Source organism: Strongylocentrotus purpuratus, unplaced genomic scaffold (genome assembly GCF_000002235.5).
Source record: "Strongylocentrotus purpuratus isolate Spur 01 unplaced genomic scaffold, Spur_5.0 spur5_scaffold_5, whole genome shotgun sequence".
Lineage (NCBI taxonomy): Eukaryota > Metazoa > Echinodermata > Echinoidea > Camarodonta > Strongylocentrotidae > Strongylocentrotus > Strongylocentrotus purpuratus.
The window spans coordinates 16,472,386-16,498,126 of record NW_022145611.1 but is presented as its reverse complement, the minus strand read 5'-3'; the positions used below and the strand labels follow the sequence as shown (position 1 = coordinate 16,498,126).

Genomic DNA, 25,741 nt, shown 5'->3' with positions numbered 1-25,741 from the left:
ATGTATTGGGAGTGATGAATGCTGTCTAGAACTATGTAATTTTTCACATGATGAAATTTTAAAACTTTGTATATTCTTAAATTCTCCCTTGGGAATGCTTTATGTAGCTCACTGTTGGAGATTTATGCTCAGGAGGATTAGTCTAAGTCTAGTTCCAAACCACTTTATTTTGATTTTTATTCTCTCAGTGATTTTTTGTTTGTTTTGAATTCCATTTTCTTTAGTGGCCTGGAGTTGTGCATGCAACAAAAAATGTATAGAAAATATATTAAAGCTTAGTTTGTGACTTTACTCTGCTTTGCAGTTACAGAATTTTCAGATCAGCCACTGGTTTGGTTTGACTGTTGTGGGTTAATGGAATATTTTGAAACAGCATTAAAAAATGTAAATACTGGATTAATTTTGCCTATCATTATTCATGAAAAAATTGAATGTTAAGAAGTGGATTTTCGTGATTGATCATGGTATTAAAGATAAAACTTTCTTGTGTAAACCTATCCAATGATATGTTGAGTCGAGTGCAGTAGGAGGAACGAGAAAACAATATATCCTAGTTATCAAAATAAATCCCCCAAAGCCTTTGAATTTTCAGCGGATAAAATGAGATGACAGTTAATGTCACCAATCACTATTGATTAGAAAGTTTTGTGGAAATACAGACCTGATGTTATAATTGGAAGCTGAGATAGAAGTGAGATTCATCTTCTTCATGTAAAACGATGGAAATTGTATACTAAGTTACCAAGTTGTGTGCAGTAAAAGGTATATGCAAACAAAGCTAGAAAGGTGATAATTCATTAATTCTCTACATCTAGCTAATGCCCTTTTTTCAGTAGATGATTATCAGATATAAGTTTTCCAGTTGTCCTGAAATTTTATAGAAAAGGAAGAGGGCATCTAACCTTCAGAACTATACAAGGTGTGGTATATGAATGATTGAGATTGAGAGAGAAAAAGAGAGATAGAGAGCGAGAGAAAGAGAGAGAGAGAGATAGAAAGGGAGAGAGAGAGAGAGAGCAAGAAGGGCATTAGCTCTATGTAAATGTGATAAGAGTTGACCCCTTCTGGCAGTCAGCAGATAAGATAGAGAAGTACTAATTGGATAGCTGTGCCAGATTTACTCCAATTTGTTTAGCATCTGATCACACCGAGCTAAATTTGGGGTCTTAATCTTCAAGTTAATCATGCAGCTATCGAGCCAATGCTCATCTCTTCTTCTCCTCTTCATCTTCTTCATTTCCTTTTGGGTCACCGTTTCTTTGGGGAGGGATGGGAGATGAGGGTCCTCCCTGTGTTGTGTGGATGTGTGAGTGAGTCATTGAACTTCATTCTTTCTGATGCAATTAAAGCAGCGGCCTTTAATCAGATAAGCAGCCATCTTGATTGGATTTGCTGGGTTTAGAATGCAGCTCTCTCTCTCTCTCTCTCTCTCTCTCTCTCTGTCTCTGTCTCTGTCTCTCTCTCTCCCTTTCTTCCTCTATCTCCTTTCTGATTTGGACCGGTCCATCAAGGAGCAGCTGAGAGTTGGACTGGATGAGTTCATTCAGAAAGAAACAAGATCAGAAGGTCAAAAGAACCAGGATGATCAAGGCTAATTTGAGGAGGCAGAGTTGGGATGCTGACAAGGGGGTTTGGAGTGGGAGGCAGCGAGGACGAATGAGAGGGTCTGGAGATGAGGGTGTGGGAGATGGTATGAGGGGAAGAAGTAGGATATCAGAGGAGGCATGCATGAGGTTGTGTAACTTGTTTTGATTAGGAGGTAGGCATTGGGGTATGTTAAGTAAAGGTCCGAGGTGTGGGAGGTAGTGAGGGTGATGGTGGGGAAGGGGCGGGGGGGGGGGGGGGGGGTAAGATATGGTATAAGGGGGAGATGGTAGGCTGGAGGAGTATTAAGTGGGAGGTTTTTTGTCGTGGAGGATGCATTAGATGGGGATGTGCATGGGAGGTAAGATAGCGAAGGGAGCCGGTCTGGAGGACGGAGGGAGTACCTAGAGAAAGGACTTTGATGGTTTTGGAGTGAATAGCTTAAGTATAGATTAAACAAACATGAATTAATGAATGAAAATAAGAATAACAGATGTTGGCATTTTTGCATTTAAGTCATGTAGAAAGCATAAGTATTAAATGTGGAAATTTAAATGTTTGTGATAAGAATCTGTCAAAGATGAAGAAAGAGTGCCAGCAGAAATATTGAAAAGAAATCTAGATTAATTATTTTTTATATTTTAAGAAATTTAGCTTTCATGAGGGTATGAAAAATTGATTTACAAAAAAAAAATTCTCCAAAAAAGAAATGGAAGAATCATTATACAGATAAGCAAGTATTTGTTCAGTATGGAATTTCTTTGAGAAAAAAATATCTAGGTACTCCCCAGAGCTTTGTCTTCTAAGAACTTTAACATGAAAGAACATGTTTGTTGAATGATTTAACATTTAATCATCTTGGTCTGCCATGTGTGTCTTGACCGGTGTGTCTTGGAAAGAAAAAACAACACTTTGCATTTGCTTGACATGATACCCATACAAAAGCAAGATAATCCATAGTTTTTCAATTTTAAAACAAATTCCAAATGCTTTTTGTTTCAGACTCAATTGAATAAGTTGACAGTTGCATTAGGTACTAGCCATGTATCTTTAATATGATCTAGAGAGGAGCAGTCAATATTACGAAAGATTTCCAACATGTTTCAAAGCTTGATATAAACTATCTTTGAATATAAATAGGGTTGGGAATTTAAAAAGAGGTCGGTATCAAATGTGAAGATGATGAAGCATATTCATTTCAATGTCACCTTGTTCTTCTACCAAAGAAGATAACAAGTCATAAAATGCCAATGTATTAAAGGTAATAACAAAAGAGTTTTCAGATGAATGCTATTGCAATTTCGGAGGGGTGATCTAGAACGTGTAGATGCAAACTGCCAATAAGCTACCCCTTTTTCAATGCCTTTTCAAGTGCCGCCTACACAGACTGCTGCAACGAGTCGTTTCATCATGATGCGACGCCAGAGATGTGACAATATTGCGGCTTGTAATTTTCCTTGTATGACTCTTGCGGAGGAGGGCTGATATTGTAGAGAAATCTTTTCCATTTAAAGACCAGTAAACTAGATCAGTGGACAATTCCTGATGGAGATGTTTGTCATGAAGCGAAGAGAAACATTTGGTTCTTTCGGTAGAGGAGGATTGCATAAGGTGTTGGCTGTATGTAGGTCCACAGGTCATATCTTTCTTCAAAGGACCTTACAAATGGTAGCAGAGATAAGGCTGTGGTGTGGGCGAAGATACATTACAGTGGAATATGGAGAGGGAGAAAATGATGGGAGGGATATGGAAGGAGGAGGAGAAAGTGGGAAGGGGGTGTGGAGAAGGAGGATAAGGAAACGGAGCAGGAGGAGAAAGAGGGGGGGGGGGCAGGGGGCAAGATGATAGATTTAGAGCTAACTTGACAGTTTGGGTGACAAAGAGCTAGAGGAAAAGAGAGGGAGAAACGAAAAGTGAAAGTGAATGTGAGAGAAAGGGAAAATATAAGAGGATAAAATAAATGAAAAAAGAGAAAGAGAGAGATAGAGAAAAAGAAAGAATGGACAGACAGATAGGGAAGAAAGACAGAAAGTTATACTATATGAAGGACAGGTGAAGGACGGAGAGAAAAAGAGCTGAATTTTGTTTATGAAATAGAAAGAACAAAAGGGGAAGAGGGGTGTGGGCTGGGCAATAAATAGAACAACAGAAGAGAAAGTTAATCGAGGTTCTTTTCCTTCATACAGTGTAAGAAAAATGACGTAAGGGTGTGTGTAGGTGTATGTCGGCTTGCATCACATGGACTAGAGCCTCGTAGCCCCGGCCATCCAGGGTTGCATTGCAGAGCGGTTTGACTCCGGCGCACTTCTTTACCGCATCACGCTGAATAGAGTTACGAGTGGGTGTAGTCCCATGAATTATGCGCGGCGTCTGCTAGCGTGTGGAGCGTGAGCAAGCCTTGCAAGCATGCATGCTCACCCCGTAGTGAAAAAGAGCACTTTGTTTATTCATATATGTTCTCTGGAAAGCCTGTAACGAGGCCATCATCGTTTCCTCCCTTTTGATGGGGGAGGGGGGGGGGGAGGGGGGGAGGGGTTATACCAGTTGAAGTGAGCAAACAAGACATCATGGCTTTCATGTTGTGATGAGATTTGCCTGAATTTTAAAGGTTCAACATTATTATTGACATTGTCATCAAAGTAGTAATATTTTAACCTTTTTAAACATAGGATGTAAGAAAAATGACCTACAAACTGTCATGAAATGTTATTATATATTACAATGTTTCATTTATAATAGGAAAAAATACTTGTTCATATTCTATGAGAATATTCTATTTGTACGAATATATCAAGTCATGAATATTTTATTGATATTGGAGTCATTTTTAAGGAATTTTATCAGACTGCATCAACACATATGATATTGCTCCCCATAACATTTTGAACTGATTTGCCTACATTAATTAAGAAAAAAAAACCTAGGTACTTCCTTTAGAGGTAATATTTTATGTGTAGAAAAAAATGTCAAAACGTCTCTTTGGTTGTGTAGCCTAGTTATTTGTCCTTTAGATATGTATGTTAAAATGAGTAAATTTTAAGAATCTGGTTAATTCAATCAATAAAATTCATTTTCACTACCATTGCCCAGTGCTATCTGCAGTAGATTTGAACTTATTATTATTTCTGTCCATGCACCTGTTTGCTGCTCTGCTGCTGTGCACAGGAGCAATAGTTTTTATGAAGTGAGAAAAAAGTTTCTTACCACCAGTGTACTTATTCCTTTGTCTGCTTTGGCCAACTAATGGAACACAAAATGAACTGCCACAGTTTGCTTTTGTCGCACAATGTGTATGCAACGTATACACTCAAAACAATGCAGGTAACCCTTTGCCTGCTTTGTCCACCTAACAGAAAACAGAGTGGAATGCCGCTGTTGACTTTTGTTGCACAATGTGTATGTAACATACACACTGAAAAATGTGACAGTCAGGGGTTTCAGTCTGCTTCAAATAAAGATTTTTAAGTCACGAGTGCTTTTCATACAAGTTTACTCTATAAGTACTGGTACTTCTTTTCCTATTTGATGAGCAAAAGCGATGTGTTTGTATATTTACAAGTGATTGAGATCAAAGTATGGGCATATCTTTACAAAGATAGAGATATAGATAGAATACCGTACATCCCAAAAGTTTTATAGATCAAGAGAGATAGAAGCAGAATATATATTACTATCATCTTGATGTAGGCCTGCAGTCAACAGTTGGGAACAATCACCAGAGAGAAACGGTTGAATGAAATTTAAAAAAAGTAATGTAGTACCTTTCCTAGAGTTTCATCCTACTCTGATCGTAATTGGTTCAATAGATAATTGATCTGCTGATTGATTTACTGACCGACCGCCCGATTGACCGACCGACTTACCGACCAACCATCCAACTGTCCGACTGATTAATTAGCAGGTCGGTAGGTCGGTCATTTGGTTAGTCGGTCAGTAGGTCAATTGTTATTGATAGCATGGTTGGTTTTTGCTCAAAGAGATGTAATTGAGACATTCATTCTCTTTTTTTTTTGCATGACTCATCGATATACAAGTTTAACCCTTTAAAGATGCCTACACCAGATGCCTTACCTATGTCGTTCATTTTTCAAAAACTATCTAACTGAATTTGTTCATTTATATGAGCCTATGATCTGTTCATGATGGTGAATGGATGCATCCTACATCAGAGTTAGAAGCTTTCATATATTTCATTTGTCCAGCTTTTCAGAGTGACCACGTTTTCACCCCAAATAAAATGTGAGACAACTTCTCAATCACATAGCCCTTTTTTAGTAGAACCATCATACATTTTTCTTTCACAATATATGTACCATTTTAAACTTCAAGAATATAATTTCAAGACTTTCGCTGTCCATGTGTAGTACATACATTGTATCCAGAATGAAGGTATAGTGTAGATTGATTGCTTGTGGCAATGAAGAAGTTGAGTACTCCATATTTGTCATAACTTCACCCATTGCCTACGGAAACCTGTAATTCGTGTATTAAGCCTATGGGAATGAAAGAATTTGGTAGTCAAAAGGTTAATGTGGTCATGGTTGTTTACCTTAACTCCAACACACATATCAGAGTTGCTCCAAGGCATCGTGCACTAGGAAATCTTGCTCACATTCTGCAGAAGACAACGAATGCCATGTCAATGCCAAGAAGAGGAGGATATGCCATGCATTAAAGTAAGTTGCAACACACACACACACTCTCTCTCTCTCTCTCTCTCTCTCTCATTCTCTTCTCTATCTCTATCTTTATTTCAGTCTTTTTGTCTTCTTTTCTGTGTTTTTCTCAGTTTTGTTTGTACATCTGTGGGTTTTCTCCCTCCCTCCCTTCCCTCTCTCTCTCTCTCTCTCTCTCTTTCTCTCTCTTTCTCTTTCTCTCTCTCTTTCACTCTCTCTCTTTATATATACCCATATCTATCTCCCCCTCTCTTTTTGTCTCCAAAAACTAATTTCAAAGATTTTATCTCAGTAACTGCATCCTCTCAAAAGATGTGTAACCTATATGAATACATTGTCTCTATGTTAGAAAATATGAATTTACACCCTTTTGCCTCTCAGGAGATAATATTGCATTTTTATTTTAAAATTAATTGGGTAGAGAGGTTTTCTCTTTAAGCTAAGAATTAAGGAATTTGTCCCTGTCACAACACTTTCTCTTTAGGAGAGTCGTCAATGAATTGTTTACGCATGAGAAGAAAATTATCTTATTCCACGACGATTGATTACCGATGTTGGTTTGTTTTATTGCTTTCTACGACTGAGGGTAATCGTTGTTTGTGGAGTTGATGAGAGTCATTAATTCTGTGATGACATTAGGCCAATGAAAGCTCCTAATTGTGATTAATTGCTGGAGAGGCTTGTTCACTTGAAGTGATCGGTGGTTGGAGAGGTTTAGAAGTTGGTATGGAGACGGCAAAATTGAGGTCATGAGTCTAAAGTGATGGGAGTAATGATAATTTTTTTCATATGACATTCTAGTATGAGGGCAAGGTTGATAGTGAAGTGGTTTTATTTGTGTGAGATTTGATAAATCTAAATAATTACATGAACCTTGAAAACAGTGAATGGAAGGAGGATGATTGAAAGTAGGTTAAAATGAGAAAAAAAGGTCGTAGATGAAGTTGAGAAGACAGGAACTAATACAATCAAAAGGTATTCTTGTAGGATTGTACATTGATAGTAATTGAGAGACAAAGAGGAGAGGAGATAAAAGAAACAGAGAGAGGAAGGGGAAGAGGGAGAGAGAGAGAGGAAGAGAGTGGGAGAGTGAGAAGGAGGGAGAGAAGAAAGAAGAGAAAACTGCTATTGAAGCTCTTCATATAAGAAGAAAAGTATCTCAGAAAATGATGAAGTGGGTCATTTATTCACCTTGTAGGAAGGTACACTTACTTATTTTAGAATAAAGATAGAATTTACAATTTCCAGCTCCTTCTCCTGCCCTGACATGGCCAGCTCTGGATAGCAATTGCTACAGCAGAAAGACGTGTATTAGTCAATTGGTACCCTTCAATCATAAGGTACAAAGGGAGAAACATCTTGTCATTGAAATAAAGTTAGAAAGTGAGGCGGAAAGAGAACGGGGGGACAGTGACGGATAAAATGAGAAACAAATTACAAGCTCTGATGAATAAGTAAGTACCTGCATCACGAAGAGTATTTAATGGATCCTCTGTTTGGGCCAGAGTGTTCCTTTGCTAATTAAAACCAAATGCCATTGGCATCGGCATGTTTGCAGTGCAAATACATCCAGTCTCCTTTTTACGCAGAAAAACTGATGCTGCAATTAGCAGAAATTTGTGGAACCGCGGGGGTTTCGCGTCATTTCAGCGTTGCCTGCGTGTGACTGCAAACAACTCACTGGGGAGCTTGCTTGTGGTTTGTTTGTCGTGAATTGAAGTTGTTTTTCTGTTTGATTGGAACGATCTATACAATGTTTTTAAAATTTCCAAATAGAATTCTTATTTTTCCTAGAATAGAATAGATTCTAGATTCTTTCTTTGAGCTCTCTAATTGCAATTTCCTTAAATGCAGATCCTCAAATTTGTTTTATTGAATTAGTAAGAATAATACATTCTGATCAAAAATAAGTTTTGATTCTTAGAAGTATTTACAAAAGCGTTCCTTCTCAATTTCAACTGAGGTTTTGATCATTAACACTAAATATATATAAAAAAAAAAAGAATTTATGGGATAAAAGAAATATATACCAAAGAAATGCCAAATTCAGACTGAATATTATTAACTTTCAGTGCTTAAGCACTTTTGTTATTTATGTCTTCATACACATATATGTTTCAGTTGCTAGTTATTGTGGGCAATTGAAAATAGTAAGTTAAAGTTAGTAGTGCATGAGGAAAAATACAGCCCAGAGGATCCTAATCATCATATTCTGAAAAAAGGGATCTTTTTGTTGAAAAATTATATTAAATGCTGTAAAAAATAGACACTAATCATTAGTACTTGCCCAGTTGTCTTTGTTAACTGTACACACATAAGCAACCAGCTTGGCACCGATGTTAACCACTGGCTTGTTCTAATTTCGATTCTTTATGGCAAATGGCATCTTTTTATTATTAACATGAAAGTTAAGATAGTTATGTGAATACCACCCCTGCAACTGCATGCAGAAAATGGGTTAAAGCATGGAGCCTGTCCACCCACCCAGTCAACCCACTCTCTGGTTGGATTCTTAGAGACACACATCCATAATAAAAAAAAGAACAGAGAGGAAAAAAAGAAGTTTGAGAAACTGGATCAAAATCTCCCAAGTGACGCACAAATTAAATGTTTGATTGGCTGTCTGTCGTGGAAGATGTAGTCGAGTAGCATGTCTCCTCCAGCGCCCGCCAAGAAAGCAGACATCTTGTGTGCAAAGATGTTAAATGGCCATAGATTATCGTGTAAAGTAAGACGAGGTCAGCGTTTGTGTGTAGGAGAGGGGTTGCATTGTTGACCCGATTCCACATGCTTATGTTCTAATTCTCGGTATATGTCTCGCCATGCCAGCAACCTTTTTCTCTGTCTTTCTTGCCGTCTCTGTTGATGTTTCTCTCACAATAGTTTTACTTTTCAATTGCACTCTCTCTCTCAGCAGCCCTTTTTTCCATTTGTCCTCTTTAGGTTATGTTTCTGGTGTGTCTTTCTTCTGCTTTCTCTCTAAATGTCACCTATTAAGTTTCTAAAAACATTTTTCAATTTTTCAATTCGAGTTTCTCTTTCTCTTCACTTTTCTGTTTATAACTTCAAAGTTTCTATTATCTTTAGGTACTTTCTCTTCCCTACCCCCTCTTTCTCTCTCACTCTCTCATTCTCTTTCTCTCTCAGTTGCCCAGCCCATAGAGCCTCCTTATCTCATCAGAATCTAATTTGTCCAACACATTAAATCAATGTTGAGAAATGAATTACTTTTTGTTCACAACAAAATGAAATAAATATTTAGAATGATTTTAAGTATTCACCTATGACATTCATTTTCATTTAAAACACTAAATGTTACCTTTTTTAAGAAATGGAGGAATTTCAGTACATCTAATGAAGATATGAACTCATTGAAATATTTTGTTGTTGTACCTCATTCGTTTAAAGGATCATTCAAAACTGTGCTGAAGGAGAGGAGAAGAAATGCACACGACATTACAATATCCATTTTGATTAGTAAAAAGGAGCTATACTTTATCATAGTTAGCTCTATAAGTACCTTTGTAAAATAGCCATTTACAGTTTAAAATTTTATATCACTAAACTTAAAACTATTATGCTCCCAGTAAAGCATATGAGAAGATGAATTTTCAATCATATTAAGGTTTCCTCCTTAGTACTTCAGAATGAGAGAAGAAGACTTGGAACAAGAGAAGTATGCTGTCGTACGTGCAAGCATGGTGATATGTGCTCCTGATGCATTGTTGGAAGTCCTTGAAATTAAATCTCTGATGTAATAACTCATAGTTCTCTTGTTTAGTAGAAACAATGTACCCCGGGGGTGGAGGGATCCTTTTCCTTTTGTAAAACCATTCCAAGCAAAGGGAAATCACAGAAAGCATCTTCCTTATCTGATCCTGAGTGCGGCGAGAGTGGGTACCTTGCTCCCTCCGTCTGTATATGGTGGTGTCAAAGAGAAAATAGAGAGGGAAAGGCCAAGGGATCCCCTTCATCTGTAATCTATCACTAGCTCGCCCAGCCTCCTTATCTTTATCTGCCCCCAAGTCATTTTATCATCATCGTCCGTCGCAGCTCCTCTCGTTCTCTTCCAGACCCCCCCCCCCAAACAAAAAAAAAGAAGATCCAGGGACATCCAGGGAAAGCTGAAATTGTAGTAGTCTGTATGCATAGTCTGTTTCTAGAATACCAATTGTTGTGAGCTAGAAGGGCAAGATATTGTATCAAACTATGGGTGCCTTGGTGCAGCTTCTTTATGAAGGAGTTAATACCTTTCTTGCTATCAGCAGAAAGTCTCTTCCAACTTAGCATTTTCTTCACTTTGTTTAAAAAAAAGAAGGACATCCATTTCTTGGCTTTGAATAGTAATATTGATTTGCTTGTGTCTGTTTGAAATCGATAGAAATCATTGAATTATTGAGTTGAAAGATAAGGAACATGAATGAGTAGCAACTACTAAAGTAAAAAATCTGAGGGGATATGAACAATTTTCATGATGCTTACAATAATACTAATAAAACATGAAATGTTAAGCATTTATGATAAATTTGTGATACGTAATTTTGTCTGAATATACATATGTAGTACTATCCAAAAATAAGCCAGTTCCATTGTAAAGAATGCTGGATAAAGTGAAAGAGAGTGAAAAGAAAAAGACAGAAAGTTACCCATAAATAGTTTACACAGCATTTCTGTACACAAATAACAGAAAGTACCAGTAAATTAGCACTATTATGTAACATGTCGGTGATAAAAGTGAAGGAAAAAATAACATGTTAAATTGGCAACATTGCAGAGACCAGGACCTAGTCCTCAAGCCACTGGCTTGTCTGCATGTAGACGTCGACGAAACAGGGTTTCACGCATGTAAACTAAGCACTGGTCTGGTTTGGACGGAGGTGTGTTCGTTGCCGAGAGCGATGTGCGAATTCCTCCGAAATGGGGCACACTTGATCTTTAGCTGTCTGTCTAGGGTAGACGGATTGCAAGTCCCAGGGCAGTGGGGGCATTTTTAATGCCTCGCCACCAATTGGTTAGGGATGATCCAGTGTTCCATCACTCTGGCTGAGCTCTGTGTAGATATACCAGGAGACTTGATAAAAATGAAGGGAGGAGAATGATTTATTGTCTTGTTTTTCCTGATAAAGATGATCCTTGGTAATGACAGAAAATTAATTTTCACACAATTGAATAATACTTGCACTATTTGTTCAAGATTGCCAATAAAAAGTAAGGAATTCGTAATGCCCTGCCATCAATAGGTTAAGGGTGATCCAGTGTTCCATCAATCTGACTTGGCTCTGTGTAAAAAGATGACGAGAGTTGTTGAAGAGGGTGGGAGGAAAATGACTATTGTTTTATCTTAAAGGTAAGCTTAAGTTCTTGTAATGATGGAAAATGAATCCTATTACAATAAAAAAAAATATTTGCACTCAGTGTTCAAGACTGCAATTATTATGACTTGTGCAGTTTGATTGTGGTAGAAAATTGAGTAATTAGCAAAATAGATTTATAAGGAAATCAAGCTACGGTAGTTGTTCAAGTTCATAACACAGAATGTTCAACGCTGAAAATCGTGTTTATCGTTTTAAAAAAATCAAGCTTGTAGTTGGAGTGCAGGTGTGTACTGCTACTGTTTGATAAACAATTCAGAATCGGTTGAAGCCACTTTCTATTGAAATGCAGTTCTGTTACAAGAAGTTTAGTAAGGTTATCTTTTAAGATGGAATCTCCTTTTCTCCCCTTTTCTCTCCTTTGCCATCTTTCTATCCCTTCCAATGCCCCCTACCCTCGATCTCTCTCTATCTCTCTCTTTCAATCTTAACCCTCTGTTTCTAGTACCATTCCTGTTGTGTGCTCCTTTTCCATGTCTCTTTTTCTCTCCTTGGATATTCCCCTCCTATGCCTCCTCTCCCCACCCCCTCTCTGTCCCCACCCCTTCTCTCTCTCTCTCTCTCTCTCTCTCTCTCTCTCTCTCTCTCTCTCTCTCTCTCTCTCTCTATCTATCACTCACTCCCACCTCCTTTCTTTCACACATACACACATGCACTTTATTTCTCTCTTTCAATTATCTCTGTCTCTGGCACCTTTTCTCTAGAAACTCCTTTACTCACTGTCTCTCCATCCTTCTCTCTCTGTTTCTCCCCTCCTACGCCTCCACCTCCACCTCTCTCTCTTTCTTCCTCTTTCTCTCACGCTCTGCTCCATCCAAGGTCTTATTTGACACCAAATCACAGACCAGAGTAGCGTGTGACTCAGCTGTTATCACAAGCCATATTACATGAAAGTGTTATTCCTTAATGCAGAAACAAATTGACCTTTTGTGGTCTTACAAAGCGTCTTATTGATTTGTCTCTGGCGGGTGCACTTTCAGCGTGCAATCTCCAGATATGAGTCTATGCTCACAGCTTCGGGAGAACTTTCGTAAAAAACAATAAAGGTTTTTGCTTTATGTGCTTGTGATCTACAGTAAGGGGCCACTTGTTCCTAATGTGCTTGTTTGCAAATCAGCTATGCTTTATGAGATAGCTGATAGATAACTTATTTCAATATAGCTACTAGCAACTTTAGTTATTCTGTGATATGAACTCCATTAAAAAAATTGTTAATCAAGAAACAGTAAATAGACTATTATTAACATGATCAATGCATACCATTCACAATTTCACATACCCCAGAGTACTTTGTGAAATTACATTAGTGTGATATGTAAATTATATGAGGAAGATTTTTTTAAATATGAATGATGCATAAGAATCATTTATGTAATACTATGATAAATTGTGAAATATATAAATGTAACGGATCACTTTAGAAAGCTGTTTTGATGTATCTTATGTTAAAAGGTAAATTATTGACTATTTTCATCTTCTGGGAGTCAAAAAGGGATCAAATGAAACAAGTTCATGCCCTTTTGGCTCTAAGCGGAGGATGTTCAAATATCAACCCAACATCTCCACGAGATGTTAACTTACCCATTTAATATGTTGTTTAAACATTGTATCTCAAATTCAAATCATTTTGTTTGTAGTGACATTTGACCTTTAGTTGTATGCGTATGTTTGTGAAGTTTGATCTTCCAAACGATGGAAAGATAAATGGTGTCATTACAGCAGAGAATGAAAGAAAGAAAGAGAGAGCGAGAGAGAGAAAAAAAGGATTCTGAAAAATTAGGTTTCTCAGTTCCATCTTGAATACATCCTTTACATTCACATATTACCACATGCCCAAGGACTGCTTGCCTTTTAGCTTGCAAATTAATGGACTATGGTTCCTACCCTCCCCCGGCTTTATGCTTTCTTCTTCTTCCATTTTCCTCCTCACTGCGAACGTTTGAGTAAATGGTGCCGAGTAGAAATAGGCCATGACATAAAAGCCCTTTCTCTTCGTCTAAAAGCTCTGAGCCGCATGCTTCACAAATTAAATTGATGTACCCATCTTTTCAATCCCACGAGCCCTAGGGATTTTTTTTCCTTATCATGGTTGTGGTCGTTAATGTTGATGGTGTTCTTAGTGTTACAGTGTATCATTATCAAACTAATAATGTATAGTGATTGAAGTGTAATCAACATTTACTGATAAGGTAGAGAGCTTTCTTCTTGCCCCGTTTCTTAGATGTGTTTGATTAGCACATGATGAGTGCATTTTTTCGTCCATGCTCTTTTTAATTAACGTATTCAGAGGTATAATTTTATTGTGCATCGATGTTTAGATTTGACCATAAATGACACTTTAGTTTGAGTTTTATTTTTAACGGATAACAGTCACACTTTCACTCATCCGATGTTAGCAGACAATAGCAATCTTACAAAATTTTATTGAAATTATATTTTTTTAGAGGGGGGGGGGGGGGGGGCTTTCTTTGAACAGTGTTTCTCATTGAAGGCTGTTTTCTAAAGAAGCTGCACCTACACATTATTTAAAGTTAAATATTGTGATTTTAATCATTGATTTTAATCAAATTTATAAACAAATGAAATTTTAAATCCCTTTCTATAAGAATTCAATACAGTGATTTTAATCAGCATTCACCATTTTCCCAGGGTGGAGGGTTTCAAATTGTCCTCCATGCAAGGATGGAAAGTAAAATTGTTTCAGCAGTTCCCAAATACCTTTTTAGCTTTACAAAGAGAAATATAAAAATTCAAATATTCTACTGAAATGGAGGGCACTATAGCTAGGTTTAAGAAACCTTTTTCATGTTTTTATCCCCCAAAGCTAAATCGTGTGGAAATGAATACTGATGTAATGAGGCACATAAACACTATAAACAGCAGCTGGTAATAAATTCCAAACAATACAAACACCACTGGCTGTAGAAAAATCCTCTAATTAAATCATGCGCTTCTGCTGGTATGTGTAAGGGAAAGTACCTTTCATTTCCCCCTAAATAATATTACAAGGTATATTCTAGATAGCTCGAATCTTTATGATGCAATCTTAATTTAAATGGTGGGCCTTTTGTTTGCTCATGCATTGAGTGATATTAGTTCCCGATGTTACCTTGTTCACAAGAGCGGTTGTGTGATTTTCTATCATAAACAAGATCTCGCAGGTATTTTTATGTATTACATAGGTTTTTTTATCAATATTTTTTACCGGGGTTGCTTTGAGTAGAGCACTTTCGATGGATACCAGATATAGTCGCAGTCATTTTTTATTTTGGCCTTTTTTACTTTTCCTTACTTCGAGAATCCGGAGGAATGAGCAAAACAAGAAGAAGAAAAAAGGGTAAAAACTCTAAGAGAAGCTGATCTGGGCTTCAGGCCTACGGTTTCTTGTTGTCTCAAAAAGAAAATGTGAGGTGGTATTGCAATGTCTGCATTATCGTTTGCTGAAAGCTAACCAGAAGGGCACTAACTCATATACTTTAACACAGAGTTTAACACCCTTCTAACTCTTAAAAGACAGTATTTCCATCGGCAGGGTTCATAATCATACCAAACTAGTACGACTTGGGAAATGCATTAGACCTTGTGAGTTGAAGACCTTGAAAGGACTTATGATGATTTCAGTCTTGCGATTAGATGTGTATGGTCCCAGGGTAGCTAAATTCATGTACTTATGGAAGTTAAGCGGAATATATTCAATGATTTGATACACTCACCGTAAGATTGTGTGGTTTTTGCCGTCATCTATTTCTCCAGGTTTGTGAAACATCAATGAATAAATGTGCTGTTTTTTTATTTCCACAAAAATATTGTAGCAGGGTTTATTTGTAATTGAGAAAAAAATCAGCTTGGTTTTCAGTGATTGTGTTTGTAATATTTATTTAGTTAAAGGGACTTTGTAACATTGTTCAGATGAGAGGAAATGGTGCTAAGATAGTGACTTCAATGTTAGATGTACAATTAAAGATAATCTGAAAAAAGACCATTATTAATAATAAAAATGGGAAAAACTGATCTGATCGATTCCAAAAGTCTCCCAACTATATTATTACAATTTAATTACATTTTAGATGAAATTACATCGTCACAAAGCAATGAATTGGCTTTATATATCGATTTTGTTTGAAGTAATTTTGATTTGTGTACATGTACAGCGCTTTGAAACTTTTGTCACAAGCACTATATAAATTTGTCATATTATTATTTTTATTTTTTTTATTCCAGTCATTCATGTGTTGAACGATTTTTAAAAGCCTGTCTTATGTCTTATTTACATGGAAAAACGGTTGGGAAAATTCAAAAATGGTTGGGAGAATTTACTGTTAAAGGGTCTCTCACAGTAATGCCTTCAAAGGAAACCATAAATATATTTATGGTTTGAGAATTATTAAAGGATTTTCTGCATGTCAGAGGAATAGTACAGTAAAAGGAATATAATAAGTAACATTTCATACAAAAATTACGCATTTTTTTCATCAACCTTTAACAATGTTACTGATTCACTTTAAAGGTGTGTAAGACAGAAGGGACAACCAAGAGAGAGAGAGAGAGAGAGAGAGAGAGAGAGGGAAAGAAAGAGAGAGAGAGAGAAAGAAAGGAAAAGAGAAAAAGATAAAGAGAAAAGGAAAGAGAGAGAGAGAGAGAGAGAGAGAGAGAGAAAGAACAATACATATTCCATGCTTATGATTGCGTTTTTTTGTGTGATTTATCTTGTTTTCATTGAAAAATATTTTTGTTTGTATGCATCTTATTTAATGTACTGAAAACTTTATAATTATGTATATTGAAGAAATGATTTGTAATGTATGTATATGATTATGTACCATAAAACACAGAAATAAAAACAAAACAAACAAACAATAAACTATGTGTTTAATACAGCGTGCACACTGTGGTGTATCAGTTATCTCCTTCACTTTGATCATACGCAAATCAAGTTGTTTTCTTTAAAAAAGAGGAAGAAATGCTCTTAATTCTTTGAAGTTTGATGCTTTAAATCCTTGGATCCCAGAGTACTATATAGAATGGCATGTCATCCTTATAATATTATGGTTTAAGATCCTGTAACCACATATAAGAGGAAGGAGGAACAAATGGTGAAAACTGAAAGAGGCAAATAAACATGGTCACCATGACAGTCACACAAAGCAAAGGAAGTTCACACTCATATTCTTTTAAATGATAACAGCTCCAGGATTCACACTTTAGAAATACATAGCAACGCACATGTAGGTTATCAAAAGCAACTGTAACTAAATATATTATTGTAAATGTTTCACTTCAGGAGGCTTGTGTGACAGGCTTTCACAAAATCTTTGACAAGTTATAATCGAAACAATTGCTGTTTACCGGTATGGTTCTATAATTCGTCTATATCTTCTATATTCTATATTCTATATGTTCTATATGGTCCTATTTTCACGAAGTGACGGTAGTGAATGAAAATCGCATACAATTTGCGTGCAGATTTTCCTCACTACCGTCACTTCATGAAAATAGGAACAAATTATTTTCTAGCCATTGGATGATGTATAGATTCTAGAGTCTTGTCAATTATTCTACCCTGTAAATTTATTTCCAGATATAGTTAATCTCAGGCTTAATTTTTCATTGTTTTTGTATTGCTGTACTCTGGAGAACATGCTGAGGGTGAAGTGGTAACAAGACCACTGTGATAGTTGGCAGAGTATGATTGTTTTTGTTGTGTGTATGTATGTGTGACTTCTATGTGGGAATTCAACAGACTACATACTATATATGAATATCAATATATTTTGCAGTGGAGTTCAAACTCCAACACGTATAGCATTTTATTCTATATATGCAAAGAATTGACATCAAAGGCCGTGGAATTATGATAATAATGATAGTAATTCTGGAATAATATGGCACACTAATCTGCCTGAAATAGGCACCCAATTGATGAATTATAAGTTGATACAAGCATAAACAATTAATAAGTTTACAAATTTACAAAGACAAAACAATTTGAATCATGTAGATCAGTTGCTGATTGTACCACTTATTAGTACTGCAAACAGTGAAGTACAAGGGACATTTTTGTAACTGGGAATCTGTGAGAATGCTCAAAATATTCACCTTGGCTGTGGACGTACAGTGTAACTAGGAGAAGAAAAAATAAAAATGATGTAATTGGAGATTAATTTGTCCTAGAATGAACCATTTCTAATGTCAGGATGCTCAAAGCATTGGTCATAAAGTGTTTCTGATTGAATTTCATACTTCACAATGCCTGCCAGGGGGGAAAGGAGGCTGTTAAAATGATGTAATTGTCTTTCAGAGCAAGAAGGATATTGCCTTTATGTTGAAGTAGATGAGTTATCGCCCTTCTGGCTCCAAGCTGAGGAAATGTACCTAGCTTGATAAGTACATGATCAATTAATGCTGATTGTAGTAACCAAAACTCTACTCTGTGGCTATGAATAGTGTAATGGGAGAGATTTGTGAAAAGGCTGTAAAGTGATATGTTTTTATAATATGCTTCTTGCGATCAATAATTCAATGAGTAAAATCATGACGATGTAAAGTAAGAGCCTCTTATATAATGGAAACATATTTTTAGTTTATTACATTTTCAGACACTTGAACACAAATGCAAAGATTTCAAACTAAAGTAACTCCAACTGGAAGCAATTTCCATATCTTTGTGCGTCACCTATTGTAACGTGTGAACATGACAGTGTCATGTTGCATAATCTGAAAATGATTTCTCTAGGCAATACAATAGGGTATTGAAATTGCTCCGGAGTTGATTTCCTGATAGTCTTTGCGATAGTCGTGTTCTAAGAAGAAAGAGAATAATCAAGTATTATATTATTTCATTTGAAATATATAGTTTAATGTTAAAGATGTCAGGGAACTTATTGTAAGACGCATAGTATGAAATAAGATGAATCCTTTACACGCCCCGCCCTTCAACAAATTCATTTTCAAAAAATTTGTATTTTGTGGGGAGTGGAAATATTTATCAAATGCTATTAATGTGTGGGGGTTGACTGAGATAGTCATAGGTTGTTTTTATTCTTTAAAAAGTGCATATATCATCCGTTGGGGGCCAGAAGGGTATAAACTCCTCATGTAATTTTACACAGATTTAATGCCCTCTGGCTCCAAACCGACAATTCATGTATGTCATTATCCTGTGGCTGTGTGAACACCTTTCTGGGATTGAGTTATACTTCCATCCTTCATTTACTCACATGATTATACAAATGGGAATAAGTTGTGTGTGACTGGTTGCAAGGCTAGATATTCGGACCCTGGGATTCCAGGATACCGCTGAATGTTGCATCGAACTTGAAAAGTATGTACTAGATAGAGAACAAGGAAGTGGGTAGAAAATGTTGAAGAGAGAAGGAGGGGAGAAAGGGGGAAAAGAGAAGGAAAGAGAGAGAGAGATAGGGTGGAGAGGGAGAGAGAGAGAGAGAGAGGGGGGGGGGGGTTAAGAACAATGAGATAAAGGAAGATGTATTGTAGACAAAGGGAAGGAGAGAGATATGAGAGATGGAAAGGGGGAAGAGAAGGAAAGAGAGAGGGAGAGAGAGAGGGTGGAGAGGGGGAGAGGGAGGGAGAGAGAGAGAGAGAGAGAAAGAGGGGGGGGGGGGGGTTAAGAAAGATGAGATATAGGAAGATGTATTGTAGAACAAGGGAAGGAGAGAGATATATGAGAGAGATATATATAGGTAATAAACAAAAGAAACAAAAATATTGAGAGGGAGAGAAAAGGAGAATGGGGGAGGGATGATCTGAGAAATAGTGAGGATGGGGCAAAGAGAAGAAATCGGGAGAGAAAAGTAAGTGATGGATTTTATGCACGGTAAAGTAGAGTGATAGATGGCATGCATTAATTGAGAGCTTTCGGGCTTAAAGGGAAAACGTCCTTCTTTTTTTTAAGTTAGTATGTGATACATAATTAATCAGGACAATTGAATTGTATTTATAGTGGTATATGAGCCTTATATTCTATTCATTGAAATTTTTTCCTATTTTCTGTTTCTAGGTTCTGGATTAATAATTTCCCCATGCACTTTGACCTGGACAAGGGCCTGGCAGGGGTCATGAGTCAACTCCAGAAAATCATCCAATCAGAAGGGAACACACAACTTAAACAAGTTGTTGATATTTCAAATGTGTAAGTATGATGTTAGGTCTAAATTCTGAATTTTGAACTGACGAAAGACTGATATTAATCAAATTATGATAATGCCGATGATCATTATAATATTTATACTAAGAATTCATCATTCATTCATCATCCTTTGCAATTCTCTTTTACAGTTACATTCATTGGTTATTTAATTCAAATTAATCAACATAAATCTATTTAATGAGATGATGACTGTTCAATTTCAATGTTTTATGTTGTTATCATTTGGCAATGAAAATTAAAATATTGTGGATGACCCTTTTTGGAAGCATTCTCCTTTTCTTTTCTTTTCTTTTCTCTTCTGTGCAATTAGAGGCTATTGTCAGTAACAAAATCAGTCATTATTATTATGACATAAAAGTGATCATGTTGAATTTTCAACCAAAAAAAGGGGAAGAAGTCTTAAATTTGAGATTAGAACTTTAAAAAGCCCCCTTGTCTAGTTATCATTCTCATTCTGTTCTCGTCATTAATTTTGTCTCTATCATTACCATCGTCTTTCAGGCCATCGTATGACTGGATGAGGGTGATATCCGTAAGGAACCCATCGGTACGGACCAATAGGAAGGTCTCACTGGTCTTCAATCATCTAGAACCCAAGGAGCTGGCGGACCATCTCACATTCCTGGAATATAAGATCTTCAGAAGATTAAATGTAAGTGTGGGTCCTGTGGGAAAGAGTGCTCACATTTTATTCAACAGCAAAAACATGTTTAATATAACTCTTATGTTGAATGTGTGAGATTCGGGGCTATTCTTATTCAAAGTGTGTATTAATATGAATTTACTGTTTCAAATTTTACTTTGAATTCTTAAATTTAAATTTGAACTTGACAATCCTAAAGACTTCTTTATCCATACAGATGCTCTCTTTCATAGTAGATAAATAAGTTGTTACCAGGGATTTGTGAAGTGTAGAAATTGATTTAAAAAAATTATTCAGGTGTATATAAAAGAAACAGAGATATGGTTGATTGAGGGGGGAGCCACTGGATAAAGCAAGTTGCTCAGAGTATTTTGAAGTTTTATTTACCATCAACATAATGCAACTATCATTGGTTTCTGCTCTTATTGAGTGTGCTCTACGTAGAAATTATCGAACACCAAAGTTTCACTCTTCTCTCTCCACTAGTTTGCTGACCTGAAGAGTTACGCCCTTTCTGGTCAGCTGAAGGACAACTTAAAGCTGGAGCGGTCCATTGGTCTCTTCAATGGCCTTTCACTGTGGATAGAATGCATGGTACTAAGTAGACACACTCCCAAGCAGAGGGCAGAGGTCATTACAAAGTTCGTACATGTGGCAAAGGTCAGTTGAAAAGTCCTGCACGATATTTATAAATGAAAAGAGAAAAAAATAGAGAAGCCGATTTCACAGGTCAAGACAGTAATGTGATTTTTTTTTCTTCTGATTTCTCGCCCAAATTCCTGACCATATTATTCTTTAAGAGATAAGTGTTTAAAAAAGATATCACTATTAATGCTTTTGGTATTACAGACTGCGATTCAATACTATTCCAATATCCCAGTTTTATTCCCTGTTCGAGAAAGAAAGAATTATATCATCTCTGATCGAAAATTGCATTAAATATGTGTCTAAAGATGTGTGTAAGAATTATATCATCTCTGATTGAAAAGTGCATTGAAAAAGTGTCAACAGATATCTGTACAATATTCATCGATCATAACCAATTGTTTTGAACCAAAAATTATGAAGAACATATATATTTTGTTTTTCTTTTAAATTTTTCCTTCCAAATATTGTTAGGAGATCGGGCATTTGCATGTGCAGGCTTAAAATTATGGAATAACTTAGCAATTAGAAATTGGGAAATCACCATCGTTAAGTACTTTTGAATTGAAACTAAAAGCACATCTTTTCATTTAACTTTATGTTGTAGATTTTAAGTACAGCAGGAACTCATGCAGCACAGTAGTATTTATTTGCACAGTGTCAGCACTTTATGAATGTACATTATCATTATTACTACTTAATTGTGTTTTTTGTGGATTAACAGAGGTTACGGCAGCTGAATAATTTCAATACCTTGATGGCTGTGGTAGGAGGTCTGAGTCACAGCTCCCTGGCAAGGTTACGCCAGACGACTGCTCATGTCTCGTCAGAAACGCAGAAAGTGAGTTATCAAGATCAGTGTTTCTTTTCCCTATTTTTGTTAAGTCACACTTGCTAATAATAAAAAACCTCAATTTTAGTTTCCCTTTAATAATATTTGATGTTGAATCTTCTATTATAAGGGAAATTGTGCTTTTATGAAGACTTTTCCTGTCTCCCTTGAGTATACAGACTTGACTTTTTTTCCATCAAACACAAACAGAGATTGCAAGTGAGGCATCAATTACTTGCATATTTCAATTTCATCCTAACATAGTCATTAGATATCAACAATTATGACAAAGGCGTTGAGATAAATTTTGAGAGGCCTCTCTTGAAGACAATCTTTTGCTATTTACTCTTATATTCATGACCAATGTCAATGATGGTACGCTGCTCTTTGAAAATTTTCTTTTAAGTTTTGTTTGTCGTTTGATGAAGGATCTGTAAAAATATCTCCTAAATAGAGATATGTACCGGTAGTCAGATCTTAAATTACGCATTTAACCTTATCAGTTTCCATCCAAATTATAATTGCTTCATTTCTTCTTCTTCACTGATAAATCACATTCTCCTTGTTTACAAATTATGGCCTAGAAATATATTCTTGTTGATTTCTTGTAGAATCCTTCATTCTGATAATGTACATTGAACCAAACTTACCATTGTCACCTAAATCCTTATATGATTTACACCTGTCAGGCAAAGGTGCATTACCAATCAAACATAACCAATTTCTAACATCTTTCTATCTTAAACCATCAAGAGTTCAAGTTGGCAAACTTTCTCATACAACAGTTTTAAAGGTACTATGTCCCTTTTGCAGCCAACCTCAAATTCTGTAGAACTTTGCAGGAATTATGAATATGTCATGTATGTCCTATCTGTGAAATTTGAACATTATCAGTGTCCTCATATTCAAATTATGCAAGGAAACCCGTTTACTTGCTAGACGTCATTGTCAGACACTATTGAGTGACTGACTGGCTTTTTCCCCTCTTTGGTAATAAAATGAGCTCTAAAGGGTACATGAGCATTTATCTACATCAATAACCCACTTCTTGTGATGGCCAAAATTAAACTGATTGAATCTTTGCACAGCATAAAACGTATGACCATTCAGTACAATGGTCTGAAAATCAAGACTCTTACTTATTGGCTCTAGAGCTCCAAAGTCAATTTGACAACTTGAAGACATTTTCAAGCCCCACCTTTTTTTAGGGAAGTTCTAAATTAGTATTATCTTTCAAATGCCGTTGGAATTTAACCTTTTCATTTTTTTGGCCTGCAAATGGGACATAGTACCTTTAATGGATGAAAACTGAGACTTAGGTGGAAAGTGCTCTATAAGCACTTTTTAATAATTTTTATGGATGCTTTGTCCACTCCAATAGTGATAAATTTGTTCCACTACTCTTGCAACCATAATGTAAATGTATTCAATACAATGTTTCTGTTGTAATGATATGTAAGGGTGTGGATATGGTTGGAACATTTTTACAATCCCTACCTGTGGTACTAACAGATTGTATAAGAGAGCTACATTGAATATATATATATGTATATGATTGAGACAAGTTCTGTGTTTTTTGTTGTTATGAAATGGTTTACCATGACAACAAGCCATCTTGTAATAATAATAATAATAATAAGATATTTGTATACCGCAAATTCCAAATTGCCTCTAAGCGGTTTATCTTCTATTCTACTCTTTTAGATCAGCACAGAGTTGTCGGAAATGTTATCATCTGCAAGTAACTTTAGCAACTATCGCAAGGCTCTAGCAGAGGCCAGAGGATTCAAGATTCCAATCTTGTAAGTACAATGAATCCTGTAGATAGTTTGACCCTTTCGGTCTCATGAGCAGTTAACCTCTTTTATATGCCACACAAATAATGTCCCTGTGCCGTATTCTATTTATCATGGGTAGATTTACTGATGGTTTCAAAATTATTTAACGATAAAGACCAGTTATGGTCATGCGATCGCATTGTGAAAGAAACGTTGTGGAATCGATCAGAAAAGGTTGATCATCTAGCATATAAGTATTGGTGTTTACTGCAAGGTTCTGGAATCATCAAAATCATAAGAAATTTGGCCCAGTCTTGGTAAAGTTACAAGCACTGTACACAGAAAGATGTATATGGGACTACGCACACATGTGCGACGCGTGCGTTATATCTATCTGGTCCAAATAAATATAATAATTTACCAAATATATCAATTAGTAGGCGGTTTCTCGGCAAAATTTGTATGATCACGTCAAAACGTATTCTTTCACATGATTGGTAATAAGAGCTTCCATTTCATTTTTTGAGAGGGGGGGGGGGGGGCATTTCCAAAACTGGTCTTTACCTTTAACTGTTTTCAGTGCAAGATTGATTTAGTCATTGGTAGTGAATGGGTTGTCATGGAGCTAATCAAGACCTTAAAGTTGTAAATTTGCAAAGCAATCCTTACAACAATTGTTAGGTTAGATGCTGCTTGTAAGTGTCTGCTTGCATGGTGATGTAGATATACAGTAGGCTTGCGGGTGCACCATGTGAGAGAGAGAGAGAGGGTTGAGGAGTCACTCCTGACGACGGATAGTCAACCTGTTCGAAACCTCGAGCCACTCATCCTCTCCAAGCGCTATAGTTCTCCTTAGAACTATATGCTAAGAAAGATAACAAACAGTCCTTTTCAGGACTCCTCAACCCTCTCTCTCTCTCTCTCTCACATGGTGCACCTGCAAGCCTACTGTATAGTTGTTAGGTTGTTGGGTTTCCTCAGAAGCTTCATTCTTATCAAACCTCAGGAAAGTTAAACGCCTATTTTCAATGATTAAATGTATTAAGAAATAATCTTTTCAATGATTATAGAGATTAAAAAACTCTCTTTTTAATCCTAACGTTTATAGATTATGATAAGTCTTCATCAAAATGTTTTTATTGGAGGAGAATAGGAGTTTTGGGTTTCGCTTTCATATGAATGCTTTTTCCTTGACGTCATTGAAACCTTTCAAAAGCAGCTGTATTTGAGCATCTTGGCCTAATGATTATGATGGACAGTTTGATTGGTTTCTTTGAATTTTATTGTACCATTTAAAATTCATTGTCAATTTTAAGTGTTTTGCAACTACCAGTATTAAATGTAACATATAAGGCTTCATTGAAAAGCTCTCTCTTGTAATGACTATTTTACTAACATTGTGGCTGTGTTTCTAGTTGGAACCAACTATCTGAACCAACATTAAACATGTTTCAAGCATGGTCAAATTCATATATATATTTGCTGATCTATTTCTAGACTGCAGAGATACATATAGTGCCTGGAAATCAAGGCTGCCCCAACAAATTTGTGTGTATTCTTATAACTCTCATATCTCTTTCTTTTCTGTAATCCATCACGCATTTATAAAAAATCACTTGCTTCTAAACTAGAGAAGATTCATGCTCTACATGCTTGGTTTAATGAGGTAACATTAATACTCTTTCCATTCTGATTGTAATCCGCTTAAAGGCGTGGTTCTATGGTATAATTAATCCTACTTATTTTCTTCTGATTTAATTCCCTATGGCTTCTCTCACGCTGCCCCCTCTCTCTCTACTCTGGTGTATGCATATATGCAGAGGTAAGACTACTAATGTCATATTTCAAATGAAATGATAACAAAATACTGGTACTTTTAGGGTACAAATTACGTAAAAGGGAATAACATTCTTTCAAATGATTTTTAGTAATTTTCAGTGATTCTACAAAACTTGTTTTCAAAACTTCTTATTCCCATATCTCCTTTATAATGTTTCACAGACAGGAAGAGAGAAACGGAGATGGAAAGGTGTTAGGCATTTAT

At 36.2% G+C, this 25,741-nt stretch overlaps 1 protein-coding gene across 2 annotated transcripts in view; it reads left to right on the top strand.

Moving 5' to 3' along the window:
- The window catches only part of LOC100889329 (ras guanyl-releasing protein 3), a 50,677-nt gene that overhangs the window by 13,931 nt on the left and 11,005 nt on the right, over window positions 1–25,741 (top strand). For both annotated transcript variants that reach the window (XM_030998569.1, XM_030998568.1), the window contains exons 3-8: window positions 6,150–6,260; window positions 19,650–19,781; window positions 20,301–20,451; window positions 20,929–21,102; window positions 21,812–21,928; window positions 23,624–23,721. In XM_030998569.1, the coding sequence (XP_030854429.1) occupies window positions 6,150–6,260; window positions 19,650–19,781; window positions 20,301–20,451; window positions 20,929–21,102; window positions 21,812–21,928; window positions 23,624–23,721 (783 nt within the window). The remainder of the gene's footprint in view (window positions 1–6,149; window positions 6,261–19,649; window positions 19,782–20,300; window positions 20,452–20,928; window positions 21,103–21,811; window positions 21,929–23,623; window positions 23,722–25,741) is intronic.